At 31.0% G+C, this 25,584-nt stretch overlaps 1 protein-coding gene across 1 annotated transcript; it reads left to right on the forward strand.

The window, feature by feature from the left end:
• Positions 1-7,721: 7,721 nt before the first annotated feature.
• LOC135951006 (aquaporin-like) lies at positions 7,722-16,632 on the forward strand. The gene is made up of 5 exons (XM_065500554.1): positions 7,722-8,026; positions 15,389-15,582; positions 15,685-15,828; positions 15,905-16,117; positions 16,199-16,632. The coding sequence occupies exons 1-5, from the start codon at positions 8,011-8,013 to the stop codon at positions 16,385-16,387; spliced, it is 756 nt and encodes a 251-aa protein (XP_065356626.1). The 5' UTR covers positions 7,722-8,010; the 3' UTR covers positions 16,388-16,632.
• Positions 16,633-25,584: the final 8,952 nt, after the last annotated feature.

The raw sequence follows: 25,584 nt of genomic DNA on the forward strand, positions 1-25,584 counted from the left end.
ATTCGGGTTATCATAATGGATTCATTTTTCATATGATTCGGTAACAAAATGATTTTCATTTATAGCGTCATTTCGGACATGCAAATACCTCTTTGCTTCAGATCCTATGGTACCCAATTTCCATGCTTTTGGATGAATCCTGCTGCTCGCAAACGTTTTGAAATTGCAGCTTGAGTACCTCCCAATGATTTTACAAGCTCTTGTTGAGTTTTACAACAATTTTCATGAAGTAATGCCTCCATATTTCGGTCTTCAAACTTACTCAGCGCTACATTAGGAACCTTCCAACACATAGATAATTTACCGGCAATGTAAAAGTATGCTAATGGGAGGGACTTATTAATGTTGAGATCCGCTGAAATCCAACACGAGCTCGAAGGCATTTTTATTTGACTTAGGTTAGGTTGAGTAGAGCGGCGGTTAAGTGTTATTCTCCATATCCGTAAGTCTATAAAAATAAAAGTTAAAAACTTAATCCTCTTTATTTAATTTCTCTGTGATTTACAATTTTAATTCCTAAGATATTCCAGGAAAGTATTCGTCTCTAATTCGACTGGAAATATTCCAGCTTTTCGTCCTCCAATTCACACAATCTGCAGATCGTATCGTTAGATATACCAATACGGTCCAGATGAGACTTCAGTTATGTATGTCCAGCTAATACATTCATTAGTATTCTGAGCGTTGTTCTATTTAGGTTCAGTATCTCCTTTGTATTCTCTTGGTTTGGGTTTCCCCATAGAATGTCGGTAGTTATTGTCCATTCTTTAAGTTCGTTTTTTAACTTTGGGAAGGTGACGGTATTCCAGAGTGATGATATCCATGCATGATCCCTTCTTCGATAGTTTGTCCTCCTTTTCATTTCCGATAATACCGCGAAGGCCTGGCAATTTGATTCAGAATTTATCTTATTCATACAAATGATGTATGATCGAATCATAGAAAAGTACATAAGCTTTATGAAAATGAAGTTTGTAACCATACAGTTAGAATACAATGTGCGATAGGTTATGTTAACCGCCAGCCGCATGGTGAATACAGGAAAGAGAGCAGCTCACAAGCAATAGGTCCCTTTGAGTTACCTGAAAATAAAGATAAATAAGGGACACAACAAATGAAAAGAGAAGAGGACAGTCAGATGGAATAAAACAAGTAGAAGAAGTAAAGAATAAGGTGGTCAGAAGAAGAGAGGAGAGAAGTATATTATGCACCAGTCAATTGACGGATATTAGGTCTCACCGTGGATATTCACGTGTCTGAAAGCTCAGAAACACTATTTAAGGAACGATGTTCCAGAACCCTTGTAGGTAAATCTCCTGATGCCGCACAATGACAAAGAAGATGAAAAATGGTCTCATCCACCTCTTCATTTTGACAACTTCTACAGAAGTCGTTAGAGGGCAGCCTCCTCACATGGTTGCCGGTTATCATCAGCCTCGGTTTAGTCGGAGCCATATCATTCTGGTTATCGTACAGGTGGGTTCACATGCCCATCTTGTCTGAGCGAGGTCATAGTAAAAGTTACTAATTTGTAGCTTGCAATTATATAACGGAATAGGATGCATAGGATGTCTATGGCTCCGCCAGGTATCATGGAGCCTTTTATCGACCAATCATCAACAATACTGTTGAATGTCTCGCCATCCTGTTTAAGAATGACCGGCATTCCTGGACTAAGATTGATGTTGTGTACACACCTGTCAGAGATTTTATTGCGGCCTGACTATCAGTATATATACGAATATCTCTGCCTGATATTTTGTTATAACTGAGCCTGTTAGCCGCACTTTTAATGGCCGATATTTCAGCTTGAATAATGCTACATTCATTTGGAAGTCTAAAAGCCTTATTCGGAATTCGTGAATATAGACACCTACGCCAACTAGATCTCTCGTCCGTATAGACTGTGACACTCGTTGTGTTATGTAAAGGTCCGTCCATTAGTTCCGTGTTGAATTGAGAAACCGAAGTTCCTCGATAGGCCTGTAGATGCAATAAACAATATTATCTGGAATATTCTGTATACTTCTTGTTATACTGGCGTGACCATATGGAGCATGTTTTCTTGTACCAATCGCTTTTAGCCTGAACGCCGTAGTGAATGCCATTATTAGATCCAGTGAGATACAGGGTGTCAAAGTGGACCAACACTTGTTAAGAAAACTTTGTTATCTTCCATAGTTTACAAGATATTTAAGTTTATATTTTGAAATTTTTGTTTTTTATCATGACTTTATTTAGTTTTTGTTTGGCAACATCTTAATCCGCATAGTCATTTGTTCATACATCATTTTGAAATCAGACAATTCAGATTTGTCTTGCCTTTTTGCGTAGCGAATCAGTGTTTATACTATTACGCTCGGTTCAGAATGATTATTTTCTGGATAAGAATGCAATTGTAAACGTTTGATTAAACTAAGGTTATTTATTGCCTGGTGCTTTTTTCTTTTTAAGTTTTCATCCCCTGCTTAGTTCACAACCAAAGTTTTAAATTGGAATGCCAAAACAAATCGTTGATCTCAGCCCTACAAGCATTTTTTGTAGATAAGAGTTCAATCTTTTGTAGCAATCAGGGAAAATGAGGTCGAAAGGAGTGGGAAATGTTATATTGAACCGAATTAGCGCAAGAACATATATTTCATACTAATCATGATTTGAGATGGGAAAAATATGAGGAGTGTTGTGTTGAGGACCTTAAATAAATAAGAATCTTTGATATTGAGACATTCTAAGTTCAAATAGTGTGATCTGATTTAGAAATTAACCTAAGAATTGCTCGCTGCACAACTTCAATGCATATGTACGTGACAATGTCCTGATATATATAAAACCCCGATAGAAAGTTTTATGATAATCAAGTGGGTCTGTATCTCAGATACCCAAGATTCCCATACAACTGTTTTAATCCAATGACTACAGAACATGTTAAATGTCAGCAAGACATATACATCAGGGTTTTGAAGTGCTAACTTAAGTTATTACTATTCAATGACATTTCAGTACTACTCATAATTTTGTCCTTTTGACATTTCTATTATATTTCTTCTTATACATTGTAAATATATAATATATGATGATATATAACCCTCGTATAAAATATTTTTTAAGTAATTTTTAATAATGACTTTTGTGTATGATTTTAAAAATTTAAATCGGCAACTTAAATATTGTAGTTTGCTATGCATTTGTTCTAACTTCGTTCTAAATCCGTTTAACGGCTCGTTGATTTCAAAATAAATACAAAGTTCATACTTAGTGGTTGTTAACAAAATCTCTTTTAAAACAATAATTTGAGACAACAAATGATTTGTAGAAATTATTTACGGTAATTGCATTCATTTAATTTTCTAACTAAATATAATATTGAAAAAAAAAGTCCTAAAGGCAACATTAACATTTACTAATATTTTGCAATAAATCGTGTTAGAGAAATACTTTCCTTGCAAAACATTTGAAAACATTACTGAAAATATATTCCTACATTCCCGTTTTTTGCTATGACAACTATCAACATTAAAATATCATTAATAAATAAAAAAATATGTATAAGCAGGTTAAGGATGTGGAAATTTTTAATAGAGGAAATATTTATAAAAATTTTCCATTGCTTAAATTGTTTGTTCAATAAACCAACTGTTGATATGCGTCTTTAACAAATAATGTTTACAGTGTCAAGCAAATAATATAAGCTAAGTTTCAAATATTGGTTAAGACCATATATGAAAGCTAGTTTTCTACAAACATGAACCAGTTTCAACAGGCTTCCACCTACAGTCTAATAATGAACATGGGTTTATGCTAACAGATTTGAGTAAATAAAATTTGTTGGTATTGTGAGTATGACAACGAAACTTATTTCCACCGAATGTCTATTACAATATAGAAAATGTATTGCAATGGATTCGTATCGAGAACTTACACCATCGAGTCTTAAAACGCATAAATTGTTTTCAAATTGTAAATGGAATAATATATGAAATTATATAATCTGATTTTTTAATGATCGTAAATATATATTTATAATTTATATAAGTTAATAATGTATGTATTAAAATACATTAACAAATTTTATGACCAACATTATACATTTAAAATATCGTAAGAGTTAGAGATCAGTCACAGAGCTTCAATTAAACCTCTCCTAGGTGAATGTCTTATTAAAGTGACAGGCACTAGAAACGGCACATATCCCCGAAGTATCAATAATTGTCATTATTCTGTGTTACTTTCCTTCTATAAAGAACGTCCTTAGCAATCTTCACTTGTCCATGATCTTTTATAAACATAATTGGGAAATATAATCAGGGATTGATTTCACTGAAAGTTGGTTGCTTCGGGCCTACAAAATTTAAAACATACATAAATCTACAAAAATTAATTTTTATCCGAGTCTAAAGAAATTATAAATTTTTATGAAGGAAGGTACAGTGAGTAGAAATTTAACAGGAATATTGAAGAGTTCCATCCTTATATGTAGAACGCATTTTTACTAAACTTCGTACATCTGGATCCAGAAACGGCATTACTCTACTGACACAAAAATAAGAGGCAGATTATGCACAGGAACTCCAAAAAGTTTTAGTTATTTCCCCTACTATGGCTTACTCTCATTCATAGTCTACTAAGAATTCTAACCAGTGACGTTGCGATATTGATCAGAGGAATGGATCCCAACATTTTATGTGAAAGGGCAAAGGAAGCCCTCAAGTTATCTTATAACTTGCCAGAGATAGAGAATTAAATGTAAACCTAGATAAGATTGAAATTTACATGATAACTAGATTATGAATGCCCAATCTTTCAAAACAAGACAATACAAATATGGAAGATAGCCAAATATCTAGGAGTAGTACTCGATTATACCGGAAGGACCACATTGATAGCAGAGTAGAAAGAGAATAAAGAATATGGTCTTTCTGCAGAAGAACGCTATTCTCGGAATGGATCATAAACCAGAATATGATATACTGGCTGTACAGTGTACACGAATTACTACGACTAATATGCCTCCTTAGAGAAGAAGGTAAATATAAAACGTCTTGAAAAAAGTTTTCCACGCTGAGATCTAGGCAATTACAGAGAGTATTAAATGGTTGAATAGGATTGATTGAGTCTCGGATAATATCGTTGCTTATAATGTAGTGGGAATGCATTTGATGATTGTGATCCGATTTGACTTACAACTATGATTTTTAATTTCCCGACCTTTTTTGATTCCCGGGAATCGGTAACATTTTTCTCTATATTCCCGGGTACCCGGCTATTCCCGAAGTTATATACTTTAAACTATGAATATTATATCAAAATTTCATACAAAAACTTAGTGTTATAATCATTATTCGTATTAATTAATTAAATTTGAGCTTAATTCACTAAAATCTTAATCCGTAATCAAAAAATTTAATTCATAAATCTATTCCCAATATCTAATTCTTTAGCTTCCTACAAAAGCTTCATTTAAATTGAATTAATTTTGAAGTTAATTAATAGCAGAATTTATTCAAACTTTGAATGATTAAATTTATGTTGATTCCAATCTACTACAAATTGAGTTAAAATGTTTTTTCTTCATTCAGTTTTATTTAGCTTTTAATCATTTTCAAAATTAATTGAAAGAAAATGTCTTAGCCTTTTAGTAAAAGAAATGAATTCAATAATTTAACAGAATAGTTAAGAGATAAAATTTATGTTGATCTCGAAAATTTCCAAATTATTGGATTCAAAGGTGAATTTTTATAATACAACATCTGCAAAACACATCATTATAATGCAGTCATTGTTACCAAGGACTATTGCTGTGTTTCCTTTCAATGCCAAAATCAATTCTATACTTGAAAATACCTAATGGTGTGCCGCCATCAAAAGTAGGGGCCTTTGTCCTACTAGTGTTTTCTGGAATAATTCACATCGGTCAATCTTGGCATTGAAGATTATTCACCTTTATTTCTAGATCGTAATGTTTTCCATATGCTATTTTTATATGTTCTTTGCCGTTAAAATTGCTATTTCTTTTTCCTTCTAACGCACGTATATGCGACATTTTTCTTGCTACCAAAACTTTGGCCATTGCTGAATGTTTCGCTATGTTACATGTTGGATCTTCAACAGTTTGAAGGTATAATGGCAATTTCAATGCCGAATGAGCGGTTCGGCAACCATCCAGCAGCGTAGCCGCTATTCCAGAAAATGCAACTGCTACAGCAATTTCTGATCTTGCACGAACTGTAGTCAGAATCAATGATATGAGGAATGTCCTGTCAGTGCCACCAGACACATCAAGAAAAAACATGTCAACATTTCCATCATCTATTGTGTTCATCACACTTATTTTTGTTCGGGATTCAATAAAGGTACAATCGTTCGAACCAATTGGCTTTATGCATTTGTGTCGTATTCTCGTTCACATTTCTAACTTGACTAACAAACTGCCTGCCGCACATAAGGTAATACATGTCTCCTATCAAAACCAAAGCCTAGTTGTGCATCTCTTCATTCATCCCAAGATGGTGATTCTCTGAATGGACACATTCACCAATAAGAGTCGCAAGTAAAAACATTCATCATTCTTCGGATGAACTGTATAAATACGGTCAATAGCTTTAGTAGAACGCACATCCGGATTACCAGGAATTTCATCCCAATCAGAAGACATCGATTTTAAAAGTTGATTCACTTGACGTGAAATCCCCCATATAGATAGATGTTCTTAAGTATGTAATACTAAATCATGTAAAACTTTTTGCTAAAATTTTGCCAGCCACTGCTTTGTATTTATGATAATGATATGATTAATTTCATATTATCTATCTTAAAGGAAGAAGCCAAATCGTAATAATAATAATAAAAACAAGACAAAAATGCTTCCAACTGAGTTTTTTATTCATTCATTTGTGAACGACAAAAAGAAACAAAACAATTTAACATAAATAGTGGTTAATGGTTGTATGTAGCTGAATTTGTGTACTAGTACATAGTAGCAAGCGAGTATCTCATGTTTTAATAATAATAACATTTCATGGATTTCATGAATTGAGTTGAGTTGACTTGGGTTTGTGGCTGTTGGTTTGTTTCAATTTGTCTAGAAAGCTTGCGCGCAAATTTAACGCTACTTTAAAAGCGCAATTTCAAATTTCGTTTTCATGTTTGTTGGTCTGTACGTGTTTTTTGGATGGAAAAAGTATATTTTAGTTACCCGCAATACATTTTTAGCATCTATTCGCGATTTAACAACGTTCGTGTAAACAACGTAAATTTTATTTGAATTAAACTTGCCTGGCTGACAGTTTGTCTGGCATAAGTTGTCGTCGTACTCGCAAAACCAATTTATTCAAGTTCAATTATTAACGATTTGTTGTCATCCATTGATTTAACTCGGGTCACAAGTGTATTTAAAAAAAAAAATTGGTCTGTAACCGTAACAATCATCGATCATTCATCTTTATTAAATGAAGAAGTCAAGTGTTTATTAATACAAAAAAAAAAACTCATCTTTATTAAAACTCTGTTGGTTTTCAAAAAAATCAAAATTATATATTGTGGTTTATTTATTTTAAAAATTTGCTTTCGTTTTCCATTCAATCAATGTCTCGGTCTCCATTATTAAATAATTGTCAATTATTCATATCAATCTCTGCCTAAATCAAAGTGAAATTACATCAATGAAATACAGTTTTTTGGCAAATTGTATTTAAACGCCTGCTTGTGCTTGAAGAGCGCGTTACAAAAACTATGATTGTGTTGCTTGAATCTTAAATTTAAAGTTTAATTTTGTTTCAAACAGAAGCACCCAACTTAAATTAAAAACACTTTCTTTAAACATTAAATTAAAGTTGAAAATCAAACCAAATTAAAAATAACAATAAAATTAAAATAAACTTCAGTTAACGAAAGAAACAAGTGTTTAAATTGCTTCAAAAGAAAAGAAAAATAACAAAAACTAAACAATAAAAGTCTTATCGGCTTAAACACAAACTCATTCAAAAAACGTAATTAAATCAGTTGGAAAGAAAAATGGTTGAAAAAGTTGGTAAGTAAATGAATGTAACTATTAAATTCATACTATCGTCCCTCATTTAACGCTTTTTCAGATATAAATCAAAAGTATTTCTGTTGAAGATGTGTATAAAGCAGCGAAATGCAAACTCACACCACTACACTTTTTAGATATTGTAGTTGTATGAGTTGAGAATTATTCTCTGGCAAAAACAAAAACAAATAGCTGAAATAATGAAATAAACAAGCATAAAAGCGTAACACAACCTCCTTCTATCAATGCTCATGCGAGACTGACTGTTTTTATACAATGTGTGTGCTTGCGTACATGTGAAAATAAAAACAAGAGAGCTCATTTGAGAGCTCATTGCATTTCGCTGGTATAAAGGTAAGGCCTAGGGTTTCTAATAGGGAAAAATTTACTGGGAATTCCCGGGAATAGGTTTTTAGAAATTTTCGGGAATCTTTTGTCGGTAAATTTCGGAAATTTCCTTCTTAAAGTTGCAGTATTATTTCCGCTCAGATAAAATAGATTCGTTGTGATATGTTGTACAGTGGTTTAGAAACGTTTTTTAAATATTGTGACCAACTTTGAGGGGCCACCCACTCGAAAACACCTCTGCGCTAACCATGTGAAATACTTCCAATAGTTCCCGAGATAACAAATTATTAAAAAAAACAGGTAAGAGAGCTATATTCTGCTGTGCCGAATCTTATATACCCTTCACCAAATTATACTTCAAAATAAAAAATTTAAATATTTTTAGGTGAACAAAATTTGTTTTTCAGTTTTTTCATTTTTTGGAAAAAAAATTGTTCAAATTGTTTTTTTTAAATTTTATTTTTTTTTTTAAATTTTTTTTTTATTTTTATATACGTCGCTCAGTGGGTTGAATGGTACCCAAAGTGGCGATTAATTCATAGAAGCCGTAGTTTTAAAATATTATATTTTTTTATTGATGAGTTATTAGGTCTGTTCATTTACTTTCCCAGTAAATACTTGCAACGAGAGAATAAAATTAAAATTTACAAAATTACTCTCTTAAATTCTCAAAAATAGTAAAAAGTAAATGAACGCTTTTCCAGTAACAATTGTTTTATACACACAATTTCCTTATTTTATTCCTTTTAAAATGTATAAATACTCACATTTTCTTCAATTTTATTGAAAATTCTTTTGTTTTGACCTTTTTTCACCACAAAAATAAAATTTTATATAAATAAACAATAACACAAAACATATAAAATACAAGCTGCTAACTATTACGAGTTCAAAATAGAACTTGTAATAGTTTGCAACGAGAGAACACTCTCTAAAATTTATACGCTCTTGATTTTTTCTCTACTTGCAAGTTTTTGAGTTAATGAACGCTTTTCCAGTAACAGTTGTTACTAACTAGTAACAACTTTTAGTTATTGAACATAGCTATTATAAGCACATAAAAACACAGCATTTTAGAAAAAAAAAGGTTAAAAAAAAAATTGTTTAACCTTTAAGCGCATTATTGTTTTTTGGAAAAAAAGACCTTTTTTCACAATTTATGCTGTAACTTTGGAATGGAAAGCGATAAATTATCGAATAAAATTGGAAATTAAAGCATACTTAATGTGCTATTAAAAATTCAAAATATAAATTTATTGTATGTATTTATATTAGTATAAATTTAATTTAAAATCCAATTTTTGTTTTACACAAAATTTTATAAATGTACAAATTTTTTTTAAAAAAGCATTTAAAATAAAAAAATTAAAAAAAAAAATTTAACCCGTTAAGCGCATTATTGTTTTTTTGGAAAAAAAAGACCTTAGTTCACAATTTATGCTGTAACTTTGGAATGGAAAGCTATAAATTAATGAATTAAATTGGAAATAAAAGCAATTGAAAATAATTTTAAAGTCAAATGGGAATATTTTGCTATTGAAGAACATATTTGTTACATATAGTATATTTAGTGTATATGTTTAATTTTATAATAATTTCAATAAACCACGTGGTCGGCTAATGTGGTATAGCTAAAGAATTTCAAGCAAATAATATGCCAAAGAAATGTGAAGTATGAAAATGGGCAGCGGTCTGAGCTATTAGAAACAACAAATGGAAATATTTTCGCATCAGTCATTCAATGTCTCCTACGAAGCGAAGAATGTATTGATGAGCTTCTGGTAAGCTTGGTCAGCCGCCAACTTTAACCGCATCCATTAAAGATGATTTAAATAAAACGCAACTCATTTACAAATTAAAATACTATGTATCGGTTATGCGGTTTGGTATACAATATTAAAAGAACATGGTTTACCACATTACCCGCCAATTTTTTCAATGGCTTGTTTATGGGTGTTTTCTCTTCTTCCCAAATTTCTCTGAAAACTTGATCCAGAATATATATACTTTATAGGGTCGGAAAATTATATTGTGGAAATTACAAACTTATATATACCCTTCTCACGAAGGTGAAGGGTATAAAAAAACGTTTCTAAACCACTGTGCAACGAATCTATTTTATCTGAGCGGAAATAATTTTGCAGCTTTAAGAAGGAAATTCCCGAAAGTTGATTTCAAGTTGACATCGGTTAATCGCTAATGATCCAGAATAAATACGCTTTTACATGAATATTGAAAAAATTACAAACGGAATGACAAACTTATGAAGAGTATAGAAGCAAAGTATAAATATTTTCTAGAATTTATCTAATAAGGCTACTTACATACATTTGATGTCAATATAAATCAATGAATGGCAGCAATGTCTATTGGATATAGTTATTATTACACAAAGCAACAATATCGAAAAAATTTGGGAGGCTTTTTAAACCACTACACAATTTTGATGTATTGTGGTTCCAGTAGTACAAAATTGGTAAAATTTTTTAATTCTATGGATCGATTTTTTTTACAAATTTTTTTTTCCAATATTGTGAATTTTTTTATACGTTTCTCCACATTATTTATGATAACTCAAAAAGGGTTAGTCCGATATTATTAAAATGAACTTAGAAAAGTTTAAATTTATATAGCCTTTAATTCGTTTATATATTGCGTTTTAATAAAACTCAAATCCTTTAATCACGTTCTTTACATTAAAGCACTTTTGCGAAACAAAACTGTTTTTATAAAAAATGTTTAAGTGGTGCTATTTTATTTTTTTTTTAATTTTTACTTCAAATTGATAAACAAAAAATTACTATAACAATTCCAAGAGAAGTACTACATTTTTAATACAGGGGACATGCTAAGCTATGTATTAAATATCAACATTAAGAAAAATACTAACATTAATTATTTGTTTTTGGAAAAATAAAAAAAAGTGTTATAGTGGTGCTATTATTTCTTTCCCAACTGTAGGTAACCATGATGCATCAAATATATGTATATAGTGGTTAGTAGTTAATCGGTTAACCGATTAATTTTGGACGGTTAACTGTTCGAATAATTTGAAATTGCCGATTTCTCAGCGAGTTGTTAAGTTTTCCCTAATTAATTTGCCACGTAAAAAACATAAGATAGACATATTATATATCAATGGATAGAGGATTTTGTCTACTTTTCGGTAATGTATATAACTTTTGACAATTAAAATATTCATGGAATACTTTTTTGAAAAATATGACAAAAAATGCTTATTATTGAATTTTGCATAGATACAAATTTTTCAAATTGAAATTAAATTTTTGTTTATGAATATTTTTTAATGAAATTTTACACTTATATAGATTTTTTTATTGAAAATGGAAAAATAAAACCAAATTTTGAAATTTGTAATCACGAATCCCGCAATTCCCAAAAAAGTATTGAAAAATTCCAAAAATGGGTTTTTTTTTACCAGGGGCGGGGTTATCGGAACCCTTTAAAAAATAAGTAAGAACATATTGGGTCATCTAAAATAGGTTTCTATATTTTGATATCGACTATGCGATTTGAGAATTTTTGCCCTAAAGTTGAATTCTACATAAAAAATAGGCGTTTTTTGAATGGACCTGGTCCCCTCGTTATCAAAAATTATAAATTTTTTTTTCATTTAAAATATTTGATGTAAAGTTAGTTTTTCAAAAAATACAAATTAATTATACATCCTCTTAGAAATTTTTTAGATAACTTAAAAAGAATAAAACTACTTTTTTCCCAAAAAAATAGCAAAAAATCGACTTTCTTAAATTTTTTAAATTCAAATGCATGTAACTTTGGATCTAGTCATGATTTTTAAACAATTCTGTCTTTATTTGATATATACATTTGTTGTTGAACCTATAAAAAAAAATGGAGAACTTCGGGAAATTTTTGGAACCGCGGTCATCAAAAAACTGGAGTAGGATGGGTAAAAATGTTGAAAATTTAATTTTCAAATGCGGATATCTCCTAAGCTATAAGAGATAATTGATAGATAGAAGATTCTATATATGTAATTTTTTTGAAATCGGAACACAAACGAAGTAATAATATCATTTTTAAAATTGACCATACCAGAGGTGTCCTACTTTGGGGACCCTTGGCCCAGCTCCTGGTGGGCTCATGTGGCCCAGATTCAAAAATTAAACTCGACAACACTTCCCCTTTGAGCATGTGAAATTTCATTCAAATCGAGGTAAGGGTTTAGAAGTTACAGATTTATAAATATATATATTTATAAATCTGAAAGAGGGAAATATATTTCGTAACGTTACTGACTGACTGACTGACTGACTGATTCACAGCCCAAACGGCTGAAGCTAGAATCACGAAATATTAACTGTGGGTTGCTCCCTCCCCAAAACGATCCGATAAGAAGGGATTTTTGGAAATTCGAACGTTTAGGGGGTAAAAAAGGGTAAAAACGGGTAAATTCGGTAACCTTATATCTTCAAAAGTAATAAAGATACAAAAAACTTAAAATTGCATGTTACTCCATTAAAAAAATAAGCTGACAGGTGTTTCGTACTTTTTCGAAATTCGAAACTTTTAGGGGAGAAAACGGGTAAAAACTGTATTTTGGTACTTTTTTGGCACCCTATGTATCTTTTAAACCAATAAACATAGAATCAAATTTTAAATCGTATTCTTTACTTATCAAAAAATAAAAAATATAAGTTTTTTACTTTTTGGAAATTCGAACCCTTAAGGGATAAAAATTGTGTTTATTTTTGGTACTTTTTCATAAAATATGTTTTTCCATAATTTGACATAGACATACGAATATTTTATTATGAGCTCCCACCACGTTACAGAAATTTATTTGAATAAAATTTTAGAACCTCAATGGGGATAAAAAAGGTACTAAAAAGGGGATAAAATCGGGAAAAAAATTTGAAATTATTAAGCCAATTTTGATAATTTTTTTAACGTTGGTTCCAGGATTCATACAAAAATTAACTAACAGGGTGTTATTTGGAACTCGAGTACCAAGGTGTATATTGGGCCAAATCCGGGTAAACAGTTTGGTACTTTTTTTTAAACATATTTATTCTTGGGCACATTAACACAGATTTTAATCGATTGAGACATGTCTGTAGCATAAACAACTTTTGCAAAATGAAATAATTTTAAATTTCAAACTTGAGGGGTGTTCAAGGACGAAAAGGGAAATTGGTACTTTTCTCCTAATGGTACCTTTTTAATATTTTAAATTATTTCACTTATCGACATTAAAGTTAGCTGATATGTATCTAAGTGAAGTTAGTGTTAGAAATAAGGGATTATATTTAGGTCCAAAATGTGAGAACTGAACTATAGGTACTTTTTCATTCTTCTAATGGTACTTTTTGAATTTTCTATTACTTATAAACATAAAATTAAGCATATATGGTCCTAAGTCAGTGAGAATTCTAGGGGGAGATTTTTGGTACTTTTTCTTTAATCGTATTTTACTTTTTGTAATTTCTTCACCAATGAACCTAGAAACATGAAATAAAGCTTACATGGGCCAGAGTGGGTGGGCATCTACAAGTGACTGCCTTTTGGTACTTTTTCTATATTATAATGGTACTTTTTGAATTTTCTATAATAATGGACCTAGAAATATGTAATTAAGCGTATATGGTCCTATGTGAGTGAAAATTCAAACGGATACTTCATGGTACTTTTTCTTTATTATAATGGTACTTTTTTTTAATTTTGTATAACAACGGACTTAGAAACATGAAATTAAGCATACACGGTCCTACGTCAGAATTCTAGGGGGAGACTTTTTGGTACTTTTGCTCTATTCGAATGGTACTTTTTGTAATCTCTTCACCAATGAACCTAGAAACATGAAGTAAAGCTTACATATATGGACCGGAGTGAGTGGGAATCAACAAGTGCCTGATTTTTGGTACTTTTTATATATTGTAGCGGTACTTTTTGAATTTTCTGTAATAATGGACATAGAAATATGAAATTAGGCGTCTATGGTCCCAAGTGAGTGAAAATTCAAGGCCATACTTCTTGGTACTTTTTCTTTGTTCTCATATGTACTTTTGTGAATTTACTATAATAATGGACCTAGCGTTTCCAAAAAACCGAAGAATTTCAAAACCGCGGTTTCGTTTTTTTTGGGTTTTGTGATAATTTTTAAATATTAATTGTTATAGACCCAAAATTAGTTGATAATATAGGAAAGGCTATACAAATTTAAAATTCAAACTTAGTGAATGCGAATTCAAAAGTGATAATCAATGGTACTATTTGTTTATTGCAATGGTACTTTTTGAATATTTTATAATAATAAACCTAAAAATTTAAAATTGCGCACACATGATTCTGAATGAATTTGAATTCATAAAAGGTGACTTTAGTGGTAACTTTCTTTTGCATTTTCTATAATAATGGACCCAGAAATATGAAATTAGACATTTACAATTAGATTCACAAAGGGAGACTTAATAGTACTATTTCATTCTTCTAATTGGGGTGGCGAAGCGCACCGGGTCAGCTAGTTAACTATAAAGACTTAATAAAAGTTAGCACTAATAATAGGTCATTATTTAAAAAATTATGAATTAACAAGTAAGAGAGCTATGTATATTCGGCTGTGTCGAATCTTATATACCCTTCACCAAATAATACTTCAAAATACAAATTTTAAATATTTTTAGGTAAACGAAATTTTTTTTGAATTGTTATTTAAAATTTTTTTTTCTAAATTTTTTTTTAAATTTTTTAAATTTAAAAAAACTTGTTTTAAATTTTTTTTGGTGCAAAGGTCTCGAAAGCATGTCTGACAGAATTATTGAAGATTTGGATCCCGAAGATATCTACGGTCTTCAGAAAATTGATTTCAACAGACAGACATTTTCAATATTAAGATCTATATGTAGTTAAGTTTTCATTGTTAATGGATCTAATCTGTATTAAAAATCTTCGACTTTAAGTGCTAATTGGTTGAGCATTAAAAATGTGTTAATTAATTATAATTATCAAACATATTTTTTAACGTTCTTTCAGAAATGGCTAAATTTGTGGGTGTCACCGATATAACGGAAAACAAGAAAATATGGCGAATGTTGTTTGGTGAAATGATTGGTACTTTTCTATTGGTAGTGATCGGTGTTGGCAGTTGTACGGGCGGCAATGATTACTCACCAACAGTGGCACAGATTGCATTTACATTTGGTTTAACAGTGGCTACATTGGCACAGGTCAGTTCAAACAAATAACTAACAAAAAAAAAAGTAAACACTCAAAAGAAAACTTTTAATAACTAAATTATTTATCATTGATTGATTTTTATTTCAATTTAGACATTTGGTCATATCAGTGGTTGTCACATAAATCCAGCCGTTACCATTAGTTTTATAATTGTTGGCGAAATGAGTGTCTTGAAGGGTATTTTCTATATAATCGTACAGTGTGTGGGTGCTATTGCTGGAGCAGCGGTTTTAAGTGTATGTTTCTTTTATTTTTTTGAGCAGCTTTTTATGATTAATCATTTAATAATTTAATTTATAATATTTGTTTTAGGTTGCCATACCAGAGACAATAGGCGGTATTGGTCTTGGAGTTTCTTCTATGGCATCCACTCTGGGTGAAGGTCAAGCTGTACTTATTGAAGCTTTAATTACTTCAATATTGATTTTAGTTGTGAAAGCTGTTAGTGATCCCAAGCGTCAAGATATCAAGGGATCCGCACCGTTGGCAATTGGTTTGGCTATTGTGACGGGTCATTTGTGTGCGGTAAGTTGTAGGAATTTGATGAAATCAGTTGTAAGATCCTGAAAAATATGTTTACGCTTATTATTTATTTTTTACCTCCAGATTAAACTTACTGGTGCCAGCATGAATCCTGCTCGTTCCTTTGGACCGGCTGTGGTGCACAGCATGTGGTCCGGACATTGGGTTTATTGGGTGGGTCCAATTTCCGGCAGCCTAATGGCTGCCATTATCTACAAGATCTTTTTTCAAGTACGCAAAGGAGATGATGAAAGTGATTCCTACGATTTTTAATTGCATTTAAATTGTAAATAATTAAATAAACTTGTAAAGTTGATATTAACTAGTAAGTAAGCTTAAAATAAAATTAATTTTTTGTTGTTGTTTTAAAACAAACTTAAAAAAATTTAAATAAAAATAAAATAATTTCACATGAAAATACTGTAATTAATAATAATAATAATAGAATTGCTACTGTTCATTTCAATTTTTGTATAAAATCACAATAAATCTTGAAATTGGCACTAAATTTAAACGAATTTCAATGGTAAGAAATCCGTTATATCTGTCCGTCCTACTAGTAATTGTAATTGAGCCAGAGTAACAGCCATTGGCAACATTCAATTTTGTCAATTAGAAATAATTTTAATTTAATACACATTCTCAACACCTTAAAAATCAACTTCAATGACATTGAATTTTTATTCGAAATAATAAAAAAAAAATGTATTAAGATTTTAACCACCATTTGGTAGTTGTTATTGGCATGACGTGCAGAAAGTGTTTTATAAATGTTTTTTTTTTTTTTTGTTAAATCGATGGACCACTATTCTGTACACAATTGGTGCGTGTTTAAATAATTTGAAATAAAAAGAAAAAATCTATACGTATTTAATATACAAAAATACATAAGTACTGTGATGGTCAAAAGTGGTAAGACATATTTTTTCAACTAGTTACGCGATTATATATTTTAACACGTGCATGATTCCAATGATACTGTCTGATAACTGGTCCAAAGTATTCAAAGAATTGCAGTACAAAATAAACGTTAAAAATTAATACACTCTACATTACACTCTAAGACTATTGTAAGATGGGAAAAAGGCTGGACAAATAAGACAGTCTAGTTTGGCGATGACAATATTTTGGTGTGGTTCTACACAGTGGTTTAGACAATTTTTTTTTGGAAATAATTCGGTATCTTGGGAACTATTGGAGATATAGTTACGAAATTTCACATGGTGTGAGCTGAGGTGTTTTCGAGTTGATTTACGTTTGTTCAGCTTCCTAGCGCTAATGGGGGTCAGTACGTAGCCCCTCAAATTTGGTCACCTCGGGTCTCAAATTTTTTAAAAAAAAATATCCAAAAATCCATTTTTGACCCGAATGAGCTTAAATTTTGAATATAAGAAAGATCTACCAAAAATGCACTTGCAAGTGTATGTTATCTCTATTAGTTGAAGAGATATTCAGGTTTATTGATTTATTTTTTTTTAATTTTGCTCAATATTGCTAACAGTTATCTTTTCCCTATAAAAAGTTATACTCATCCAAAGTTGAAACTTGTAAAAAGTATGGGCGTTTTTTCCCAAAAAAGCCCATATATTTTGTCTTTTGTAGAAAAAAAATTTCTTCGGGACTATATAGTATTTTAATATGATCCGGAAAGATAACTTAATGCAAAAGCGTGTAAAGAAAAACTTGGCTCACTTAAGTGGACACATACCATCCCCCAGTTCTATTCAAACTTGGCCAATTTAAAAAAAAAAATCGGTTTGAGTAAAAAATTCTAATAAGGCAAAGCACCGATCCACGAAAAAGCTCCATATTTGTATAACCCCATAGTTTCTTAAATACCTACTAAGTATTTTTACTATCACACGGTAAATAACATCACTTTTCTAAAAAAACTCAGTTTTTAGAACACATTTTCCCCGTTTTAGGAATTTCGGTATTTGAAAATAAAAAATTTCAAAAATTCAAATGCCATTGATTTAAGAACATTTGAGTCTATATTGGTTCCAAATTTTGTTTTGATATCTTTAATTGTTAAAATTTTATATTAATTCAAATTTTATATTTTTATTCGTGGAAAATCACCATATGAAAATTTTTTTAGTTTTTAATGTAAATGAAGTCCCAAAATTTTATAAAATTTATTAATTTTACTAAAATATCAATCTAAAGTTCCTAAGTTTTATAACAATATCAAATACTTTTTAAAAAATGCTTTATTTACTCCTCAGAAGTTCCACAAACCTTGCCCCCTTTGAAAAATTTGTACGTTTTTTCATATATTTCATGCAAAATGTTATTAACATATCAAATGTAAATTTTGAATTCAAACACGTACTGACTTAACAGAAATTTTGGTGTAACAGATTTTGCACCCATTATATGAAAAAACGTACAAACTTGTCAAATGGGGCAAGGTTTGTGGAACTTCTGAGGAGTAAATAAATTGAAGAGCCGCAGAACAAAAGGTACTTTTTCGCATCTTTTCAAAAATTGGTTTTTTGGTATTTTTATAATATTTTAAGGCCTAAACACACCTCTATGGTTGTAACCGAGTGACTACAATCCAATGAGGGATGCTTTATCAGATGCGGTTTTGAGGCAAGAAAAAAAAGGGCTATCCAACATAATATTGAGTCACTAAAAGGGCCAGACAATTCTTGTAAAGAGTGTCACGATAGACTAGACGATACTGTGCTGGTCTATCAATCGAGGGTTGGGGGTTCGATTTCTCCAGAGACTTTGGTGTATTTGCAGTCAAGCAAAAAGCTTCACTGTTTGTGTTTGTTTGAAAAAAATTAAACCTAAGTTTCCATTGTTTTGTCAGAACCATAATAATGAATAGTTTTTAGTTTGTTTTCTATATTCCGAATTTAATTATGTTCTTATCTTAGTAAATAATAGTAAGTTGTTAAGTAAAACTGGCGCTGTGTTACGGTACTCAAATTAACAACTCATGGAGATACCATGAAAGGTGATGGTTGCTTAAAGAGCAGGACGGTGGACATGGAAATCGTAATCGGCTAAGAAGTGTGTAACAACTTACCTGTCGCAGCAACTAGCCCTTAAAATGGATGGGGCTTAAATTGTATACCTATACATTACCGCTATGGAAAAGTTTCCCACAAGATAGCTCTTAAAGAGAATATTCGGCAAGAGTGCGAGAACATGCTATTGATAATTCCATTTACAACCACTTTCGATCGACACTGTATATTAATACTTATCGGTTAGATACGCTCATACATGGATACAGTTAATAGTGAATTTGATTTGCCTGAGGTTAAACAATTAAAGAATATGTTACAATAATTTTATTAACAAAACGTGATACAAAGTATAATAATAAATTTATTATTTTCAAAGTAGGTGCATACATACTCATATAATGACAAACACGAGTATGTATTTACATATATGTATACTCGTACATACGTTATTTTTATTATTTAAAATAACAAACAATATAACGAAATAAATATATAAATATGTGTTGGAAACTAAAGTAAGTATTGGCACCTTATAAGAAATTGTTTTAAATGATAAATAAATGTTTGACATGAGAACCCACATAATTCATGTGGGTCAAGTGTAAAGAAAATGTTTTATTTAATTCACTTTCAGTTATTCTTTGGTACTTTTTAAGGAAATGAATGGATTATTGAATTATTGTAAACCATATTATTGAAAAACTATTTTATTTTTATTTATCTTATATTTAATAACTGTTAACTTAACTTATTCTTTTCAATACATCTTAAAATGATCGTGTGAAAATTTTGCATTTCAAATTTTAGGTCAAGTTTTTGTTTTCTTATGTTATTGGTCGAATTAATAATTGACTTCTCCTCCACTTGTCAAAAATTAACAAAAATACAACGAAAACAAAACCTACTTAACTTTGAGATATAGTGTTCAAAGTTGTTCTTCGCAAAAACGTCATCAATTTGTTTAAATGTTTTTGTCTTTATTTAAATAATCTTATTTGTTTCGCATTAAACCTTCAAATCTCAATTTGATTTTAAATACTTGAGTATAGACTTTTTTTTTTAAATTTTAACAATGCAACTGATTCTAGGGCCATATATGGATTGATATCAATACTTATTTGGCAAATAGAAATTTGATTCAGAGATATTAATACTGGTACAGTGAATGTCAAGTTTCTTAAGTTCAGAAATATACCAACATTTATAAAACAGATGATCGCTAGCGCCAGAATCTAATATAAATTGTATTTTTGAAGCTCCATAATTATTATTCGAATTATTAGCAGCCATAAAACTAAATTTTTTATCGGCAACACCAACTTCTCAAGTCTTGTAACACTTACCACTAAACTGCTTCTTAAATCGCTCCAACTTCAGCATCAACACGATCTTTGAGTTTAATTTCTTTAGCTACCAGTCGTTCCTTTATAAATCCAAATGTTAGTTTGGTGTCATTAATGTTTTGCTCTGCCGACACCAAGGGATCAAAATTTTCGGGCAAAGCCGAACACATTTATGTAATTAAATCAGCATCTTCTAAATTTTCTCAAGCCATCTTTAGTTGTCTTGTTTTTGCCATTTTTAGAATCCCTTACTAAACTAAATTTAGCATTTTTATCACCTGTAAGAAATTCAAATCTAGCAACAGTTTCTAATCTTCATTTAGAACATCCAAAATATTCAGAGAATCAAAATATATCTTGACTATGAACTGACAAGTATCATACAACCATTAATTAATGTTTGCTAATTCCTTATTTCAGTCCATAACCAATTTACTTTAGATATTTTTAATATTTTATGAAAAGAAATTCCGATATTTATTTGTCCATTGTTTGATTCTGAATGAACTAAAATATTACACAAATGTTCATATTATTACGTTTTTACCCTTTAAAAACAGTGGTTTATTTCATTTAAATAAAACGTATTATTTTAATTGCAAATAAAAGCAGTTTAGTGGTTTAAAATTATAACAACGCTTTCATTCATTTTCTCAATCTCGGGTTATTTATTATTGTGAAGATAAAAAAATATTAATTGAAAGTATATGTTACGAAACTTTTTAAACGCTTTTTACCACTTTAATGTAACTATTTTTGAAATAATTTGTTATATTGTGCATATCTGGAGAAAAAAACCTTTTAAACCATATATGTTTCATCAATATTGGTGGACAATAATATACTTAAAAGTGTACCACAAAAAACGTGTGGCCTATTTATATATACAATTTACACAACAATTTATATAGTCACTTTTAATACTCACACTTATATTACACACTTTATAATGTACAAGAATACACTGGTAATGCAGTTGATGTTAAGTCTAAAAGCGCCTATGATAATAAACACAGTGCTAACTTCTAATAGTCTCATGAATTATCTATCTAACGGAAAAACCTAGAACGTTCAATAAACTTCAATAAATAGGCCAAAATCCAACAAATTCGTATATTTGAGTGTCCCATTTGTATGGAGAAAAATTTTTCGCCGAGGAAACATATTGTTACGTTTTAACCTTTTCAAAACGTTGGTTTATTTCCTTTAAATAAACCGGATACTTTTGATTGCAAATAAAAGCCGTTTAGTAGTTTGAAAATTGTAACAACTCTTTATTTATTTAAAATGTACAACAACCACAGTATTAAATAGTAACTCAATGTTTTTTTGTACACGTTTTGGACACTTTATAATGTATACGAATTCACTTGAAAAATACAACACACTTTAAGGCACTCAGTTGATGTTTATTCGAATAGCGTCTCTGATAAACTCACTCACGACTGCAACCTCTGCCACTATTTTTAACACTGCATTACCATCTAGAAAGCTCTATTTCTACAATGTTCTTTAACTCAATATTCGAATTCGAATATACGGTCTCAGCAAACAGCGTTGCCAACTTACGATCAATGGTCAACTGAAAGCTTTTAGTTAATAATGCCCACAGATATGTTACAGTTTGCTATTACAGCACTATTATTTGAAAGCATTAAGCTACTTTTAAATCAGCCCTTAAAATCGTTATATTTGAATTCAAGTACAATTTCGTAACAATATGAATTATTGGTATCATTGGAAAGTTCTTTCTTTAAAACGCGCTTTCAATTGGATCTCGTGATAGTCCAATAACATTCGTAGTGTTGAAATATTTGTTATAAATTTTAATTTTTTTTCGTTCCGTTTTTCTAAATTCAATCTAGTTCGAATTTTATTTAAATATTTCGAAACATAATTTCTCTCCTATCTTTTTATAGCTATCTGTTCAAGACAATCACAATATGAATATCTAAAATACTGTAATTTCATTGGCTTTCTATTGGTGTTATTATAATTTCAACCGATTTTTTCCAATCTTACGATTTTTTAAGCCGGTTTTTACAAATTTCGAGTTATTCAACAAACCGGATTTTTGTCTAGAATTAATCGAGAAAAACGAATATTTTTGTTTTTATTTATTTTCAGATTTTATGCAAAATTAAGAAATCGTATTATGTCCCCAAAACATTTAAATTGTATTAAAAAATATAACTAACTATTAGTATTATGTATTAATATTATTATACATATACCCTTTCCTTTGGTTTCAAATTCTGTGTATTTTTATACACTTCACCTTCGTGAATAGGGTATATACCGTGTTGGAAGAAATAATAGGAGCGAATGCTTTTTTTTCAAACTTTTTAAGTATGTTAGTCAAATTTAGTTTTGTTTAAAAAAATGTATGTATATGCAATTTTTTTTATCAGACATACAGTATAAGAAAAAACATAATCATTCCTATTTTCATTTATATTTTAAAACATTATATGACTAACAATGTATTGAGTCAATAAAAGGATTCAACTTTTCGAGGCACATCTTTATATTTTTTGCTAAAAAACTATCTTATCTTATTATTTAGTTGCTCTACCTTTGTTTTTCACAACTTCATTGCATCTGCGGCTCATGGAATCAACCAATTTCTATGCAAACGTCCTTGTCAATGTCAAATCACTCTTCCTGGATTTGTTCCCATAATTCGTGCTTATTTTTCGGACTGAAACCCTCTAGCTTCTTCTTGAGCACTCCCCATAGGTGTTCCATTGGGTTAAGGTCCGGTGACTGCGAAGGTCATTCCATAAGAGGTACTTTGTTGACAGCAAACCAGTATTTTGCCAATTTTGAGGAGTGCTTCTGACTATTGTCCTGCTGAAACTCCCATCTGAAGGGCATCCCTTCCTCAGAAAATGGAAGCATTAAGCTTTGCAATATATTTACGTAGTCCTGGATGCATATTTCGTTCTTTATCTAATATACTGGACCGACACCAGAAGAGGAGAAACACCCCCATATCATGATGGATCCATTTAAAAACATAAAAAAACTTATTTGTGAATAATAAACCTAGGTCAAAATTCAAAGTATCTCAACAACAAAATACATGTAAATCAATATATGTTGTTGCTATGTCAGCCTCTAATTTTAAACCAATGCTTGTTCAGGTAAGCAATGGAAATAAAGAAAAACTTTTTTCGATTGCTTTGCTGTGATATCACAATTTCGTTCATTGCAATGCTCTATGATACACGAAATTTTTGGTTTTTTTGTCTGGCGCGTAAACAAATAATGCTGGTGCTGATCCGACACGGGAACAGACGACATAGAATTGACCATGTGAGAAACATGAAATTTCAAGGTTAATACCACAAACACGCAATAACTGCCCCTTGAGATTTGTTGTCATTCGAATGCAAGGGATCGGTGGTATCAAAATGTCTTCTCCTTTAAATATTGATGCTTCGATGCCATTATTCATCAAGTTTTTTACAGCAAGTCGGGTGCCATTACAAAGACGTGGTTGGTTTATGTTTCGTAACTTTATGATCACCGATCCGACCAAGGCGAATTTATATACAAGGTGGTGTCGGTGACAAAATCAGGCAAATACGAGTGAATTCATGCATTTTTTATATATGGAGTTTGACATTCGATACAATGAGAGAGTGGTTTTGAATGTCAAACTCCATATATAAAAAATTAATGAATTCGCTTGTATTTTCCTGAATTCGCCACCGACACCACCTTGAATATAAATTCGCCTTGGATATGACTTTCAGTTGGAGATTGCGAGGCTGTAATCCGAGTAATTCCAGCGAGTTTAAAAATTTGGTTGGATAGTTGACGACATCATCCGATTTCTACGTCATTATTCGACAGCAATTTCACTTTGAATCTTAAAAATTCAGTTTGTCGACATCAATGTTTTTCGCAGCCAATATAGCATGTTCGCTCAACTAATCTTGGTTTTTGTAATTTTGTCCAATGTTTGGAAACACCTTTCGGATGAGTTCGGATTTTGATTCGGTGAACTGGCAGAAAGCGATGGGAAATTGAATGCAGCCGGTCGAAATGTCAACCGGGATATTGCCAATGCTAATGTCCAGCAATTGTTTGGAAAATACATCTCCAGATAGATCGTTCTGCAGCTCGACACTCATGTTCACAGCCAATTTGAGTTTCTCGACGTGCTTCCACAGAACGGACAACTTCAAACATGCATTAAGTTCATCGGCTGGCGTTGATTTTGGCAAAGTTTGCCGAAAATCACCTGCCAAAAGAAACATCGCACCACCAAACCGGCTTGATTGTTTTGTAAATCTTGCAACATATTGTCTAATGCCTTCAAAGACTTTTTATGCGCCATTGTACACTCATCCCAAACGATCAGTGTGTTTTGCTGTAAAACTTTGGCCACTGTTGTTGGAAATGTTGCATGTTGGATTTTCATTGATTTGTATATTCAATGGCAACTTGAGTGCTGAATGAGCAGTTCGACCGCCTTCCAGCAATGTAGCTGCAGTGCAAGTGCCATATCATTCTGCGAGCGTATCGTTGCCGAAATCAACGCGATCAAAAAAGTTTTTCCAGATCTACCGAGACCGTAAAAAAGTGCCTCGTACGCTTTGTTGTCGGTACAACAGTGGAACGTTGAATGCATCGCAATCATATTGTTCTTCGCATCGCAACTCTTGATTAAATGTTTCGTGCATTGGATAATACCTTGTTCGACATCATCAAGAACATATCCTCAATAAATAAATTGTAAATTTCCTCGCTTAGTTGCTAATTTGGATTTGATGTTCTAACACACATCTGATGCAAAATATCATCACTCGTGGCATCCTTGCATTTGTTCCACAAATCAGTTGGTTTGGATGGCAAGCATGTTGAGATAATTATCGAAATCAGTGTTCGTATTTGATGGGGACAATCGACAATCGCAAGCATTGACACCCTTCTCTATAAGTGTCACACAATTCACCATTTATAGTTCGCAAATCTTGGAATGATGTTGGGCCACAAACGTTGACTAAACACTCATCGTTTCTTGGATGAACTGGAAAACTGAAAACTTGAACTGGATTTCCTTGTTTCCGCCGTTAAAATTTCTTTCACGACTGATTCCAAGTATAATTGGCATTTCGGAATATATCTG

This window comes from Calliphora vicina, chromosome 2 (assembly GCF_958450345.1).
Source record: "Calliphora vicina chromosome 2, idCalVici1.1, whole genome shotgun sequence".
Classification (NCBI taxonomy): domain Eukaryota; kingdom Metazoa; phylum Arthropoda; class Insecta; order Diptera; family Calliphoridae; genus Calliphora; species Calliphora vicina.

Coding starts and splice junctions, on each gene's coding strand:
- LOC135951006 (XM_065500554.1), top strand. Junction 15,583..15,684: donor CAGTGGCTACATTGGCACAG/GTCAGTTCAAAC, acceptor ATTTCAATTTAG/ACATTTGGTCATATCAGTGG. Junction 15,829..15,904: donor CTGGAGCAGCGGTTTTAAGT/GTATGTTTCTTT, acceptor TATTTGTTTTAG/GTTGCCATACCAGAGACAAT.